General features: G+C 42.6%; 1 protein-coding gene across 1 annotated transcript in view; it reads right to left on the reverse strand.

Moving 5' to 3' along the window:
• Window positions 1–591: 591 nt before the first annotated feature.
• LOC135388364 (DNA (cytosine-5)-methyltransferase 1-like) overlaps window positions 592–15816 on the reverse strand; it is a 101956-nt gene continuing 86731 nt past the window's right edge. Inside the window, exons 31-35 of the mRNA XM_064617883.1 lie at window positions 15289–15426; window positions 11532–11695; window positions 8465–8696; window positions 7497–7613; window positions 592–4081 (exon numbers count right to left, since the gene is read on the reverse strand). Coding sequence (XP_064473953.1) covers window positions 3974–4081; window positions 7497–7613; window positions 8465–8696; window positions 11532–11695; window positions 15289–15426 — 759 coding nt within the window. The 3' untranslated portion in view covers window positions 592–3973. The remainder of the gene's footprint in view (window positions 4082–7496; window positions 7614–8464; window positions 8697–11531; window positions 11696–15288; window positions 15427–15816) is intronic.

Raw genomic sequence — 15816 nt, forward strand, 5'->3', positions numbered from 1 at the left:
ACTTCGTGATAAGATCGTGCGGCTCAAAAGGAATCTGCACAGCCAAAAGAAAATAGTGTAGTATAGTGGGCCGCGTTGGGGTAGGACACGATAAGGCGCAGACGTAGCTGAGTTTAAACCAGCAGGGCCTGTCTAAAATCAATACGATGCCAGGTACGGCGTTCCGCTGCCGCGAGTATGATAAGAGTGACCGCACCCATGTTGGCTTTTAGAAAATATCCGAAGAGACAGCTTTTGGTACGAGAGTGATATCAGGATTGTAGCAATTATACCGAGTCACAATTGTGGGCTAAGCGAGCATAGTCAATGTTACATTTTTCTTTGGCGTTCGTGAAGCTGATAAGGGTATCAAGCTTCTATAAAAAAAGTTATGCTGAAAGCACGTGACAGGTGCGAATGATTAATAATAACGTAAAGGCAATATGAAGGAGCGGTTATTTTCTTTTTTTTTTCCCTTACCAGGCATACCTGAAGCAGGGGCAGCAGAAATGCACATTTTTCACCATTGTTTGTTTCTTGAACATGAGAATATATGTTGAATGCGCATTAATATACAGTCCCCTGTTAAAGGCAAAGCACAGCACCAGAAACTGCAGAATGATCAATTTTACTTTCACTTTCCAGTGAAGCATATTGTACATAGCATGTTGAAAAAAACTGCTGTACACTTGCAATATAAAACCTCCTAAAATACTGTACCTCAATACTAGTAACTTCATGTGTTCAAGTCCGTGTTAAACGATTGCACAGACGTTTCTGCTGCCTTCAACAATGAGTGCACTTCCTGATACAATGTTTTATGGGAAAAAGAAGAGTAAAAAGATGCAATTACATTGGCAGTAACATTCAAAAACACTAATCTTTAAGTCCAGGTACGCACCAAACCCTTTAGCATGTACAATATACATTTAAGGTCCGACGTTTTCATGCAAACCATATTGTTCCCACCCGAAGCAGTTTCAGACCAATTTGGAAAAACCCCGACTTCTCCCTGAATTCTAACCACTTACACGATTTAGTAGCAATAAGTGTACACGTCTGATGAAGATATTATCTGAGTGCAGCAACAAACTATACAAAGCACATTTAACGTGACATGATGTGGTGTTTGTGACTACAGATTGCGAAGAATGCATGTTTGACTAATATGTGCACCTCTAACTATGGGCCACTTGCTGGACACAATGAAAAAGAAACCTGATAGTCGATTGTTTCAATAGCACCCAATTTCGCACCAAATTTCATATTTCAAAATAGCACTAGATCCCCCCCCCCTCGACTCTGACTCCAAGAAAGACATTTAACCCGAAAGAGTCAGACCTTTTGAAGTAACAGGACTGGTGAAGGTAGCGCAGACTGCAGAAACGTTGACCCCTAACTGTAACTATCTATTTCTAGTAACTCCCCTTAATTATTAATGTAATAAAGTAGCAACTGCTTTTAATCCTTATACGGCTTCCCAAGCCTCTTCGTTACTTGTAGCCTATATATATATATATATACACATTTCGCAAAATAACGTCTGTTTAAACAATCGTGGGTTAATCAAAAATCCAGATTTTTTTTTTTCTTAACAAGTGTAACACTGTTTAATATTGCAATATAATTATGTTCACTCGCCATCCTATGAGACAAGCTCAAAACAGGGTGCTCTGAAAGTTGTTATCAGAAGGGTTTATGGAGGGCCATCACACAAAGATAAGGCAAACAGAGCCATAGCCCTTATCTCCAGATAAGCTGAGACAGACTGTAATCTTTGTACACCTCTATGCAAGAACCAGACAAGATAAACTTTGTCCTGCTGAGACATGAGATACTCAGATTGGTAATGTAATATAGGGCCAACATTACGTGTAACATCATTGTAAAATAGATTATTTTTGTATTCCTCTACAATGCACAATTTAGCATAATCATCACTGAACAAAATTTGCAATAAATTATCTTTTAGAAGCAAAAGTAGTGGCCTGCATCGAAATAATCCCATATCACAGCTGTCTTACAGGAAAAGGTGCGCATGGCCCCCCCATACACACACCTGCGTGCACCCACAAACATTCTGAAAACTACTCCCACACAGATTCTTGAGACTGCAAGCGTCAGTTAAATATTTGGTAAAATGGGTACAGTATTCATAAAATAGCACCAAAAGTTCTTCATGCAGTTACTAGAGAGAAATACTATTGCACACGGGCATGTGTCACTGAACCATAACAAAAAGCACTTCATGAAACGTGCAAACAGAAAGACACGTCCATGTTTTGTGGAACATCTCTTATGCAAATTAACTCATTCTGACCGCTACCAGAGAGAACAATACAAAGCCTGTCTTCTTTACAAAGGAGCACGTATTGCTTTTATCCACTGTCCTTGCCTACAATTCTGGTGTTAAGAAAACCTATGGTGTCTAACACAAAACGTAACTATCTTTAAACCTTGTTTCTCTTAAATAACTAAGGGTAAAACAGGGCTGTGGTAATTATTACAGTGGAAATTTTCCCATCTTGTTCTTCAATGCAAGGTGCATTCTGTGTTTCGCTGTTTTATTTATTTATTTATTTTCTATATTCTAAAAGCAGGCAGGTTCAAAATGTTAATTGAACAGCTAAGTAGCTATATTATCTGCTTCCAAACTAATTATGGCACTGTCAGCACATTGTTTGGCCTCTACATGCATTGACTTAGTATTGAAGGCACTATACTGAAAGAAATGTTGTCCTAGATTTGACAGTTCAACCACATTATAACAGTATACTAGTAAAACCTCTAAATATAATCAGGATCACAAATATAACTCAGATCATCAAATATATATATAGTATAAACATTTCAAGCACAAGTTACAACACAAAACAAGCTACTTCTATAGGCAGCAATATGTCACAGCACTAGACAGAATCAATCTCGAACGGCCAGGAACAGCCATTTGACAGAATTTATTTCAATTCAATTTTAATGTTCCCTCTGCCCATGAATAGGCAGGACGAGCAAAGGAATAAAATAAATTTAATCTAAAACAACACCCGCACCTGCATTTCTAAAGTTGGAATAGCATTTCTCAACCGTCATTGACATAATACCATCGGCAGGAAAGGCAGCACATATTCAAGCATAAACTTTACCTCACCTATTTCCATTAAACATTGTTTTAGTAATCAAAAAACATAGTATTAAGTGCAGTAAATTCATGAAGTTCAAAAGGTTATAAAAAAATAATAGCCACACAAGGTACACACACACAAGGTAAGGTGCTTCTGAGCAGTCTAAAAGTTTCCTACGGACAGGCATGGGCTTTAAAAATGTCAGTTACATGTGGTTGTCCTTGTCACACACCAATGGCAGAAAATAAGCTACATCAGCCATCATTAAAACATGTTGCAGCAAGCATAAAAGCATACAAACACAGATATTATGGTACGATTAATGAAACTTGATTCGATATGAAGGAAGCTCTGAGCATGATCGTTTGTTTGCAATGATCTATTTTACGTTTTCATCAATGATGGGCCGTGATAGGATAGCTATATTGTATAGACACAGACATACTTGAAATACAAGTGAGTTGTGCAGAAATGCGTTTATGTGAAGCACAAATGATAGAATGTACTCGGTAAATGAGCTATGTAGACTAGACTTTGTCACTGTGGCCTACCAGTGGATGAAACAGTTTCAAACAGTGTTAAATTATACCATGGAAAATACTTTGGTTGTCAATAATAATCAAAATCGGCATTCTAAGTGTGACATGATTGATTGATTGATTGATTAAGGCCACATGATCTTTAACCGGGATACACTGCAGATTTCATTATCGCGTACAAGTACAAAGTAAATTGCAGCTTCCGCAAAATGGCACAACAAAATGAGTCTAGGCATTCAATGACAGTGCTTGGCAATATAAAAACAATGGATGATAGCGAGTAAAAATATGATTAAAATAAAATAGCACTAGTAGAAAGTGTCCTCAGTATAGTTAGTGTGAAAAGCAGCACCCTGTCCTCTCCTCCTGTGATGCAGCAAGACTCTTTACAATCTCATAGCCCACAGCTGCTGCAAGTGGAGGCGGCACTGCATTTCCAATCTGAACAGGAAGACATCGGCACATTATTGAAATCCGCTGCAAACTGAAAATCAGATAATCAGTGTGCATGTGTTTTGTTCTGGCTTGTACCTTCATGTAACAACAACAACAACTTTATTTGATGCTGATGATTGGGGAGTCATTGCTCGTGATGTGTACATGCACATATATATGTGGAGCCTGAAGTTTTAGGGTTTAACCCAATTCTTCCCCGAATTTGCATCCCGAATTGACGGTTGCCTCTTTAGGGTGAAATCCGATTTTTACTCAGCCCATTTACCCCAATTGCCCTCACTGAGACGTCTGTAGGAATGCACACTAACTTGTTTGTAGAGCCTTAAGTTTAACCCAATTCTTCCCCGAATTTGCATCCCGAATTGAGGGTTGCCTCTTTAGGGTGAAATCCGATTTTTACCCAGCCCATTTACCCCAATTGCCCTCACTGAGACGTCTGTAGGAATGCACACTAACTTGTTTGTAGAGCCTTAAGGTTTAGGGTCTAACCCAATTCTTCCCCGAATTTGCATCCCGAATTGAGGGTTGCCTCTTTAGGGTGAAATCCGATTTTTACCCAGCCCATTTACCCCAATTGCCCTCACTGAGACGTCTGTAGGAATGCACACTAACTTGTTTGTAGAGCCTTAAGGTTTAGGGTCTAACCCAATTCTTCCCCGAATTTGCATCCCGAATTGAGGGTTGCCTCTTTAGGGTGAAACCCGATTTTTACCCAGCCCATTTACCCCAATTGCCCTCACTGAGACGTCTGTAGGAATGCACACTAACTTGTTTGTAGAGCCTTAAGGTTTAGGGTCTAACCCAATTCTTCCCCGAATTTGCATCCCGAATTGAGGGTTGCCTCTTTAGGGTGAAATCCGATTTTTACCCAGCCCATTTACCCCAATTGCCCTCACTGAGACGTCTGTAGGAATGCACACTAACTTGTTTGTAGAGCCTTAAGGTTTAGGGTCTAACCCAATTCTTCCCCGAATTTGCATCCCGAATTGAGGGTTGCCTCTTTAGGGTGAAACCCGATTTTTACCCAGCCCATTTACCCCAATTGCCCTCACTGAGACGTCTGTAGGAATGCACACTAACTTGTTTGTAGAGCCTTAAGTTTTAGGGTCTAACCCAATTCTTCCCCGAATTTGCATCCCGAATTGAGGGCTGCCTCTTTAGGGTGAAACACGATTTTTACCCAGCCCATTTACCCCAATTGCCCTCACTGAGACGTCTGCAGGAATTCACACCAACTTGTTTGGCAGCAAATGCAATTGCATCAGCATATGCACCAAAGCAGTAGAGTTTTTTTTTTGCCCCTATTAGAGGCCGATTTCTCCCTGAATTTAGCATATGGGAAGTTTTTTCCAACCGAATTCGCGTTAATTTTGAGCACATGTTTATTTACCCGATTTTTACCCCCCAAATTTAGAAAAAAATATTTCCCCCAAACTTCAGGCTCTACATATATGTAGAGCCTGAAGTTTTCGCAGCCAAGCAAAATCTTTCATACGTACCGAAAGAAAAATTGGACTTGGGGCTTTAAGTACAACCCCATCGCAAACCCCGCGAATGTGAATATCTGTGACCTCACATGAGAAAATAGCGAATTGCTGCCTTTTTCTTGGCTGTGTTGTCTGGAGGAAGGATCTCGATCTCTTAAAACAGTGAGGGTTGCTTGATTTGGCAAAGGCGAGTAAGCACAATCGTTCTGTGGTGATCACGTTTCCGTACACTATTAACGGTGATTTGTTCCTTGCTCCTCTTTCTTCTGGTAGAAGCATTGCTTTTATAAAATTGACCTATAATAAGTAACAATCAATCTTAGCATTTCATAAGTAAAGGTGTCTCTGACAACCAGCAGCGGTTCAGCCGCCACACATAGTCAGGAGTTGGGCGCCGCCAGGAAATCTCACTCGAATAAATTATAGCGCACGTTAAAAGAGCCCAGGAAGCCATCCAAAAGATCTTCTCTTTCTGGTGAATTACGAAAGGATGTAACTTGATGTGACAACTAACACAAATAAAATTCTCTGTACGCAGTAGTATTTTCTTAGAAAATAAAACTCCCCGAACATAGTAACGCGTGTTCCCGCTCGACTCGCTCTGCAGGCCGAAACGAGGAGGAGGAGCATTGTGATGTCATCGTGGTTACAAGAGAGAATGTCTCCAATCGGGGCCGGCGCTCTTCTCACTTTTTTTTTCTTTTCCATTTCTACTCCCAGTTCTCCTCTCTGTGTAGCAGACGACGCTTCTCCAAACAAGCAAACCAGTTAACGGGTTGCACCGCAGTGACGTCAAAACGACTCTGGCGGCTAGTTGCAGGCATTGCCACCATTGCGCACGGTCGCGATTTTCAACATCGTATTTCGCGATATGTATGCATCTGTCAAGTGAATCACTCTGCATGGTGCGTTTCAGCAGTCAGGTTAATGGCTTGGTTTGTAAATATGGTCGTGACTGAAGCACTTTCTGTGCTCCTTTAATATGTTCGAATTACCGCACACACACACAGTGTGCATTTTACACTGAAATACACATGACCTTGCCAGGACCCGAGCGTCAGCGTCAATACAAATTAGGAGATTTCGAATTAACAGGGTTGCACCGTTTAAGTGCCTGTGGTTGCACATCGGTGACTTGCAACCTCAGGGTTGCCCGGCTTTCACCCGAAGTGCCAATGACACAAATCGGGTGGTGGTGGTGGCAAAGATGGGCTTCACCGGGATTAGCATGGGACTCATGTATATGTAGAGGCTTGTGTTTTGGGATTCTAAGTGGTCTGAAAATCTGGTGGGGGATAAAATCGGGCTATACGGGAAAATATCGGGTTGAAAAGAGAATTTTGGGGTGGGAAATAAACACAGAACGTGTATCGCATTTTGGACAAATACAATAGCTGAATGTGCAGTGCTCAGAGCCAATTGTCCAGAGCCTGTATTGGCGGCTGAATTCGCACGGTTGAGTGCAAATCCATTAATTCATTAGGAAGCTCATCACGCCCATCATATTATTATTATTATTATTATTATGATGATGATGATGATGTTGACAATTGGGACTTTTTTGGTGCAGTGACTACGAAGGTCATAATCACACCCATCATATCATATGACAGCACTATGACCGGCATGTCAGTCGCCAAACAATATTTGTGGCATGCTGTAATTATGCCTCATAGCCTCCATGGTTTAGCTGCTTTGGAGGCCGTTTTGGAGGTCCAGTTTTTGGTGCAGGACTTTTGCATAACATTTTGACCTAAACATTGCCTGAAATTTGACCTAAAAATTGCAGGTATTTCTGAATTTCACACCTTAATCGGGAAGATGCACCAAAGAACACATTATTCAAGAATGCCCGCATCATGCTTCTTATGGGTCGATGCAGTGTTTCCTCAAGAACATGTGGGACAGGTTACCTGCTTGTTTTTGTCGGTTATGGAACCCACAAAGGCAGTCTTGTCGGGAAAACCCTGCACACGTGCACGTTCGCGTGGTGTCAGAAATCTGTCCTGGTCTGGATGAATGCAGCCGTGCTGGAAAGGGGAGAGAGTTACAAACAGCTGCTGGTGAGCAACAGATTTTTCATAGTGGAAGCACTAAAACCACCCAAACGTTGAAAGAGGTGCTAAAGAAACACAAGGCAGGCATACTAACAAGGGACGCAAAAAATTACCTCTCTGTGTCCATCCATCTTATATGCAGCGCAGTTAATATTTTGAAAGCCGACGGACTAGATTTCTCCTCCTTCTTAAGTTGAACACGACTAGTCACCACGTACAATAATCTTCTTCAGGCTCAAATTCGCCTTATCTCGCCAACTTTAACTTTATACACTCACTCTTGTATCACTCTTGTTCCCTTTTAACGCCCAGCCTGTTGTATAAAAGGAAGGAAAAGGGAAACACCAGTGGGATTCACCACTCTGAAAGCATGCCTCCCCGAATTTGCACCCCGAGCTGAAGGTTGCCTCTTCAGGGTGAAACCCTATCTTTACCTGACAAATTGCCCTCACTCAGACGTTTGTAGGAATGCACACTAACTTCTTTAGCAGAAAATGTAGTTAAATCACCGTTTGTACCAAACCAGTACCGTTATTTTGAGTAACTGAGTCAGATTTCTCCCCGAATGTGGCATACTGGAAGTTTTTCCACCGAAATTCGCATGAATTTCGAGCACATGTTTGTTTACCCGATTTTTACTCCCCGAATTTAGAAAAAAAATATGTCCCGAGAATTTCAGGCTCTACCTATATTGCGCAGACAGAAGCAAAAGTTGCAACGAAGGGTAGCCCAACGGCAACCTATCTAAAGTTTTTTTTTCTTTAAATCCTTTTTTAGTACAAGTCTGAAAACCTAAAGTCTTGAGCCTTTGTGCAGTCTCTTACCGTGCTGCCAACTCCAGTAGTGGTAAGTGTAATGGCGTGCCCGTCCCAGTCGAGCCTTGAATATGCCCTGCTGTCATCTCCGCGCATCTCTACGGCCTTTGCCCTTTCCAGTTTGTGGGTGAGGTTCCATGGACGCAACGTGTTCTTCTGGAAGTACATGCTCTTTAAGCATGGCGATCCCACGGCGCAGCAGCACAGCGCTTTCACACCATTGCCGAAATCGTGGTAGGCTCTGTTAAAAAAGTTTGGAGCTTGAGGACCAGCATTGACACTGTTCTTTGTCAAGTAACTGATAAATCCTGCTAAGGTAAAGAATTATACGCATAAAGCAAGATCCCTATCTACACTACCATGACTCGAGCGTGAGATTTCTGGCAAATAATGTAAACATATTTTTATTCGTTATATATTAATTTTCGCAAATCGTGTATTCAGTCATTCACGAGAATTTAATTACGCGGTTCCAGGGCTGTTACCTTTTGCAGGATAAACGTCAAGCAGTTTTTGCAAATGAAATGTTTTGCAATTTTCAGCGGTCACAAAATTTGCGAAAATTAATACATTGTGAAGAAAATATGTTTACAGTGTAAAAGTCGCGAATCTCTACAAGGTCACGAACGTCCTGGATATCTGGACAACCATGCGATATCTATGGGATGTCCCAGAACAACATTCACGTTAGGTTTTACCCTGTAAATGACAGATGTCTTAGGTATGTCTGCAGGATATTTGAATGGAAAAAGCAGCCTGTGGATCTCTGGGATATCCATGGAAGATCCCATACACGAGATTTTGGGCAATGGTTGAGCATCACAGGAACAACTCCAAGACCTCGCCTGGATATATACGTTTAAATAAACGCCTCGTGTTTAAATGTGTTTAAACACGAGGCAAAAAGGGGTGGGGGAAGGGAGCCTGCTCTCCTTTTTAGGGTGAGAGCATCTCTGTTAACCTGGTCTGCCTTGGTGGACCGTGTGTCGGAGTGTGGCCGAATGCTGGCGGGGCACACAATAGTTCCTGTTTTTTTTTTTCTTATTGTTAATGTTCGAGGCATTTATTTAAACACACATGATGACAAACATGTAATAATTAACATATGTTTAACATATGTATACGCACTGTTAGTGCCGACCCAAGATCGTGTCACTTCCCTACGTCGGGCTGACGAGTCCCAAGTAGGACGAAACAGCTGTACTCGGCTGGGAGTGCACGATCAAATTGTAAACATATGCTCGACGTGCAGCCATTGAGCATTAGCTATTTTTCCTTTGTATACGTTTGGTAATAAATATGTACTTCCCATGTACATCAGCATGACGTCGTCATCTCATGAGTGGTTTGGATATGTGTCTTCTCTAATGTCCCCTATACATCCATTCACTGACTACTGGATCCCCTGTGGACATTCAGGAGACATCAAATTGTGTGTAAAATTTGGTCTCCTGTTTTTCAGGTGTATCCCAGGAATATCTGCATCGCCATTTTGGGATATTGCATGGGAATCCAAGGACGTCTGTGGTTTACAAAAGAGAAGTATATAGTACTTCTCTTTTGAATGTGGGATACAAAAATGAATATCAGGTTCTGTCGTATGAGTCGGATCCATCCATACAAATTGGGGCGAAGAAAACACAAGTATGCTGATGGGTGTTCAAATTCCTCCCAGAATGGGACCTCTGGTAGTGCATTTGGGAGAGGGAAATGAGGGAAGAATCTTCCTCTCCCATGTAAAGTTCCTATAGAACCCCTCCCAAAATATTTTTCTGGCTACGCTATTGCATTCCACCGTGATATTTCAAAATTCTCCCCCAACCCCCTCCCAGGAGAACCCCTTTGCTCTTGTGTTTCACTTTCCATTTATCCTCGCCTTTTCCTGCGCCTGGTCGTTATATATGCGTGTTTCTCTGTTAATTAAACATTCTGCTGGTTTGGGTGGTTCATGTCCAGTCCTGTGTTTTTCCCATGGGTTTCTTATGGAATTCATCCACCAGCTCGCCTGAATCTGTGCCATTTTGGCAAAATTAGTCCACAGTGGTATCACCCACAGTTATAGTTGTCAGGTGATGTAAATCATATCAGTTTTCTTTTGTTTTTTTCAGTTCACATTTTTTATAGCCCTCACCATAATCATTACGTAATTAGGGGTGTGCGAATCCGAATATTTTAAGTCGAATCGAATCGAATGAGGGAAAAAATTCCGAATACGGAATCGAATATCGAATATTCGTGCAAAATTTACAATATGTGACTTTCGCACTAAAAGTTTCCATTTTGTAGCTTATGGCTTTAATGTAATTTTTCTGGCATTAACTGTCACAAAAGGGACATGCAATTCTTCTGTTTAAAGCCCCTACTCTTTAATTTTACATGATAGTGCTTCCTGCTTTTCAGGTGAGCCTTCACTTACTGGAGTACTGGAGTGGTTACCTTGATTTCAAAATTTTATGTCAGGCAGTAGCATGTTATACGGATGAGGCTGTAATTGTTTCAGACAACCACAGGCCATTTGTGAAACAAACGAATTGGCATCCTGCCTCAGCTTTGCCATGAACACCCTGTAGTTTCTTTGCACTCGCCCTAGGAAGTTGCACTACTGAAATTTTAGACGTAAAGGACATCTTTAGGGCACCCTTCTTGTTCGTGGGCTGTAGTCATTATTCAAGAGTCCTACCTTTTTATAGGCAACCTCACAGACATCAAATCAAAGTCCCTTGTCGGCACCGCTAAACTGCATATGGAAGGTGCGCCGCCCCTTCCACAGACGATGTCTACAAAACTAGCTTTGGATAACGTTATCTTAAACTAAACACCGTCCAGCCTGTGTTGGTCCTGCAGTAAGGGCAATTTCGTAAAGGAGGCTTCACCTCATGCACGGAAGCTACAGGTGAAGCCCACTTTCGGGTTGTGTCGCACATATTCATGGAATAGTCGAATATTCGAAAAATCGAATATTGGATATTCGATTCGCGAATCGAATAGTTCGAGCGTTTGATATTCGATTCGAATTCGAGAATTCGAATATTCGCACACCCCTACGTAAAATCATTAATTCATTAAGTTCCCTTACAATTTTTCTGTCATAGAGCCATTGGAAAGTGGGACCGCAATATCTGGGAGATGCTGCCAGTTGGCTCCAGGATGCTTTGGAATGTGCTGCAGTCGGGCCTCAATAAGTGGATTTAGTTTCTTGGCGTGGTGGTCCTTCAGTAGTCCTTGGTTATCACCGCTCATCTTAACATGAAAGGTAAGGCAATGTACTTCATTGTTATTGCTGTACAGGAACATTAGGCAAAGGGCATAAAGCACATAATGTATGAGGAAACTGCTCATCACTGACAAGTGGGTTACCAGTAGAGTCTCAGAGAAAGAAAACATTCTAGTGAACTACTGCTGACAGAGGCAGTCAAGTGCGATGGACACGCAGAACATATAAAGTATTTTTACATAGGTGCACTGGTTAGAAGGACTTAAGGTGAACGGTACACAAATAGAAACTGTATGTCCATGATGCCTGTGATACGAAGAAGCTCTGCTGTACATTGAGATTTTTTTAGCAATCAGATTTGAAAGATTGCTGGATCAAACTGAAACAGCTGGATGTGAAGCTTTGCACATAGCAGCAAGAGAAAGGCAACTGTTTTCACTTTTTAGTCACACCAGTCATCCCACGACTATGGGTGAAGGTAAAGTGGATATGATGCAAAGAGAGAGAGAGAGAGGCCAACAGATGGCACTGATGCTTGTGCAGGTAAAGTGGACCAAAGTGGACCAAAGTGGACCCCAGTTCAACCAACATTCCTTCCAACACAACTAAAGTATTCGACGACAACAACAAGAATTACAATGGAGCTTGAATTCGGGAAATTGGGAAAGAATTCGGATTTTGCTTGAACTTGCTGATTTCTGATGTCCCTCGGCCCAAACTAAGGCTCGTATTTGTTTGTCTGTTTGCGTGGAGTCCGACCACCATCTCGCCTGCCTCGTATGTCATCTTAATCCACCTTCCACAGATGCAGACGACGGACCTTTTTCGGGTATTCGACTACTGCCTCACATCTAATCTCGATCTCCCTTTCTCACTCGTTTTTGCTTTTGGTGCAGAGCTTCGTGTGAGCGACAGTCGTCTCTGCGCAAAGCACAGCACGCACTGTAAAAGCTTACAAGCACTGTGCAGTGATGCTACACCTTGCCCGTTCCGCTGATTAACGCGCACGGACGTGGAATAACTCGCCAATGCACTTAAGACTTGAGCAATTGGCACGATGGATACTGCCACAAAGTAGGCGAAGGGCCCAGCTATTGTCACACATCCAGACGTTGGAAGCAATGCCATAGTCACAGAAGTTTCATTCGCTCTGGCTGTGCTGACAGCCCAGACAGGGTGCGTACGGGTCACCGTGGGTGGAACACCCAAGTCATGGGTTTCCCAGCATCCCACATATACACTTACATGTCTGTACAAGCCACAAAAATAAACAGTTGGAAGGGAGAGTTGGAAAAGTGTCATGAAGCAATATAAACAATTCAAAAGAGGAGAAAAGAAAAAGCCAGAATGCAACTTCGTCGGCGGTCCGTTTCAGAGTTCACATAGCTTCAGCCGCCTTGGTGGAAAGCCGTAGAGAATTCTCTACACCCGAATGTACAGCAGGCTGCAATTTCTAATGAGTGATACGATGCTTTATTATCATACACCAGGACCGAAATTATTTAATGGCTTTGACATGCTACAGCTGAGTGCAGTCCAAGACCTGGAAACATTTATGTCAAAACTGGCCTACACGCTTAATAGGGAACTGTAAATACGCTTGAAAGCACGGCACAGCTGTGGTGGCCCGGAAAGGCCTCTTAACCACCTGGCCTAGCGCAGCTGCCCTTCCATGGTAGAAGGGATTCACAAAGCCTAAATTTTACCGAGGTTGGCGAGGGAGGGAACTCGGAGAGTGCGATCAACGGCAACGTGTCACGTTTGAGGGCCAGTTCTCATTTGGCGACGTCCGACGCGGCGGAAGTAGGGGCGCATTTCTGCCGCCCCGTCAGCGCGCACGATTTTCATGTTCCCACCACTGTGGCATTCCGTCGTCCAAAGCAGACTAGAAATCAGGAGGCGTGGCCTTTCTGTGTCACCTAATTGGTCGCCAGCTGTCGTTCTCGGCAGCTCTCGCCGACGTCGTGAAAGAAGTTCGACATGGCAGTTTTTTTGGCTCGACGTCTCTCCTCTCCTGACTCCGGAAATGCGCGTCTATTTCCGCCGCCCGCTCACGACGACGCGTCGGGCGTCGCCAAGTGAGAACTGGCCCTGAGTTACCGACGAAGTTGTCACAGCTCTGCCTTATGAAGGAGCCCGTGTATCCTGAGAAACTGGCGCCCCCACATAGTGCGGTGAACGGCCGTTTCGAGGTCAGCAGGCAGGCATCATCAATATATAGGAGGCTATGGTGGGGTTCGGTACATCGGATCCCGCCATCTTGTAATGTTGATGACACTGGGGGTGCTGCATGCCACTTGTGTTTTTTTCTTTTCTTTTTTAACGCTGCAATCAGCCAGAAGGGGAACAGCCAATAGCTTCCATCCACTCAATTGGAATTGAAGGAATTGCCAAGGAATTGCAAGGAAACAGAGAAGGAAGAGCCTGAACCCATTCCTTCAAGGCATGAGGTCTTGTCAGCCCTACACACAATCAGGAGAGCTCTCCATTCTGCTGATGCGAATGAGGGCACATGCACATATGACAAGCCTGAAGAACTTTTTTGTGATGTATACAAAGTCCACGGCTCGAATTACATCATTGTTTAGACCTTTATAAATCATTTTTCTAACACTGCAGGGTTCCTATTTGTACATTGCACTGTAATAAATCTCTCAATGGCTTGTCCTGCTCCATTTATGACTCTTTTGAAACTAAACCTGATATAGTAAAATTATCTGCAAGTCCCAGCCAGTTGACTAAAAAGAGGTTCTACTAAATCTGCAAATATCAACACTCCTGGGTAGGAGGTTTGTGAGTTGTGGAAAATGAGCTTGACACTCAATGCTGGACATGCCATTGAGTGACTGGGTTCCTTGAAAGAGTGAAACAACAAATAACATCATAATTTCTGCAGGGCACATTAATTTCATGCTCAGTTTTCCTGTCCTTATACCACCATCCTGCTATTCCATTTCTTTTCCATCCCTCCCAGTTGGTTCTGAAGCAGGAAGAACAGCAACGGTACAAGTTTTACGTACCCTTATATTCGGGGCAAAAATCTGGTTATCAAACATGTTCAGAGTTGTTATTTGTGTTCTAATAAACTAATCGACCCCAAACACGCTTCAAATGCGGGTATTGCGCACTTGCGAAAGAGGTGTGCCGCAGGAAGACAATGACAACGTGTCCAAGATAAAATCTTCACGTTGCCTCACTAGTGCGAAGCCAGTTTCATAAATCACATTTGAAGCATATTTGGGGTCGATTAGTTTATTAGAACACAAATAACGTAACAGTTTCATAAATCGCTACCACAAGGAGAAACTAAAATCACTTTTTTTTGCTAAAAAAACTTTTTTTCTACAAAGTGATAGCTTTTCAAAAAAAATATGGTAAAACTTCAGGCAAATGACTGAGTCTGCAAAGTTTGAAGCGCCAGAGACGTTAAACGTTGTATTTTTAGGACTCGATCAAAATGTGTAACCTTTGCTAAATTCATCCTGTACATTTTATCCTGAGCTACCCTTTGAGTAGGTACGTATTAACGAGATTCCACAGGTAGTGAAAAAATTATAGATTTGGTTGTGCATGTAATTTGTGACGATAAACCTCAAACTTCAACAAGATTAGTGCTTACGATCTGCTGGAACTGTGATACAGGTTCTGGTGCTGCTGCAACATCTCCTCTTGTATCAACCGAGGCCAGGTCCTTGATGGCATCTCGGATCGTTACTGCTCGCAGTGGGGCATATTTCAAAGAGGTGTTCAATTCATACTGCAAATAAATTTGGGATGTTGTAGTTATTGACAGGCACAATTTGGCTGCCAGGGTGAATGGCATTCATTTTCAGCCTGGACACTAAAAATTGTGCACAAAAGGGCCAGCAAGACTCTGCTTTCTTTTCTTCTCCTCAACCTATGTCACGCAGTATAAGGGTTGCTATTAGATGTGGGAACAGTTGAACCTCTGTATGCAATAAGGGGATAAGTCGACTTATCCCCCGTCGAGGACCGTATTGCAACTTACTGACCCGTTACAGGAGGGTCACAAAATGGGAAATGCATGTCTGTTCAATGGGATGGACAGTCAGATCAGGCCCCTTTTCTATAAATGCATGCAGATGGTGTACCTTAAGTTCGGCTGCGATGCAGAAATCAACTTCGA

The sequence above is a fragment of the Ornithodoros turicata genome, chromosome 3 (assembly GCF_037126465.1).
Source record: "Ornithodoros turicata isolate Travis chromosome 3, ASM3712646v1, whole genome shotgun sequence".
Lineage (NCBI taxonomy): Eukaryota > Metazoa > Arthropoda > Arachnida > Ixodida > Argasidae > Ornithodoros > Ornithodoros turicata.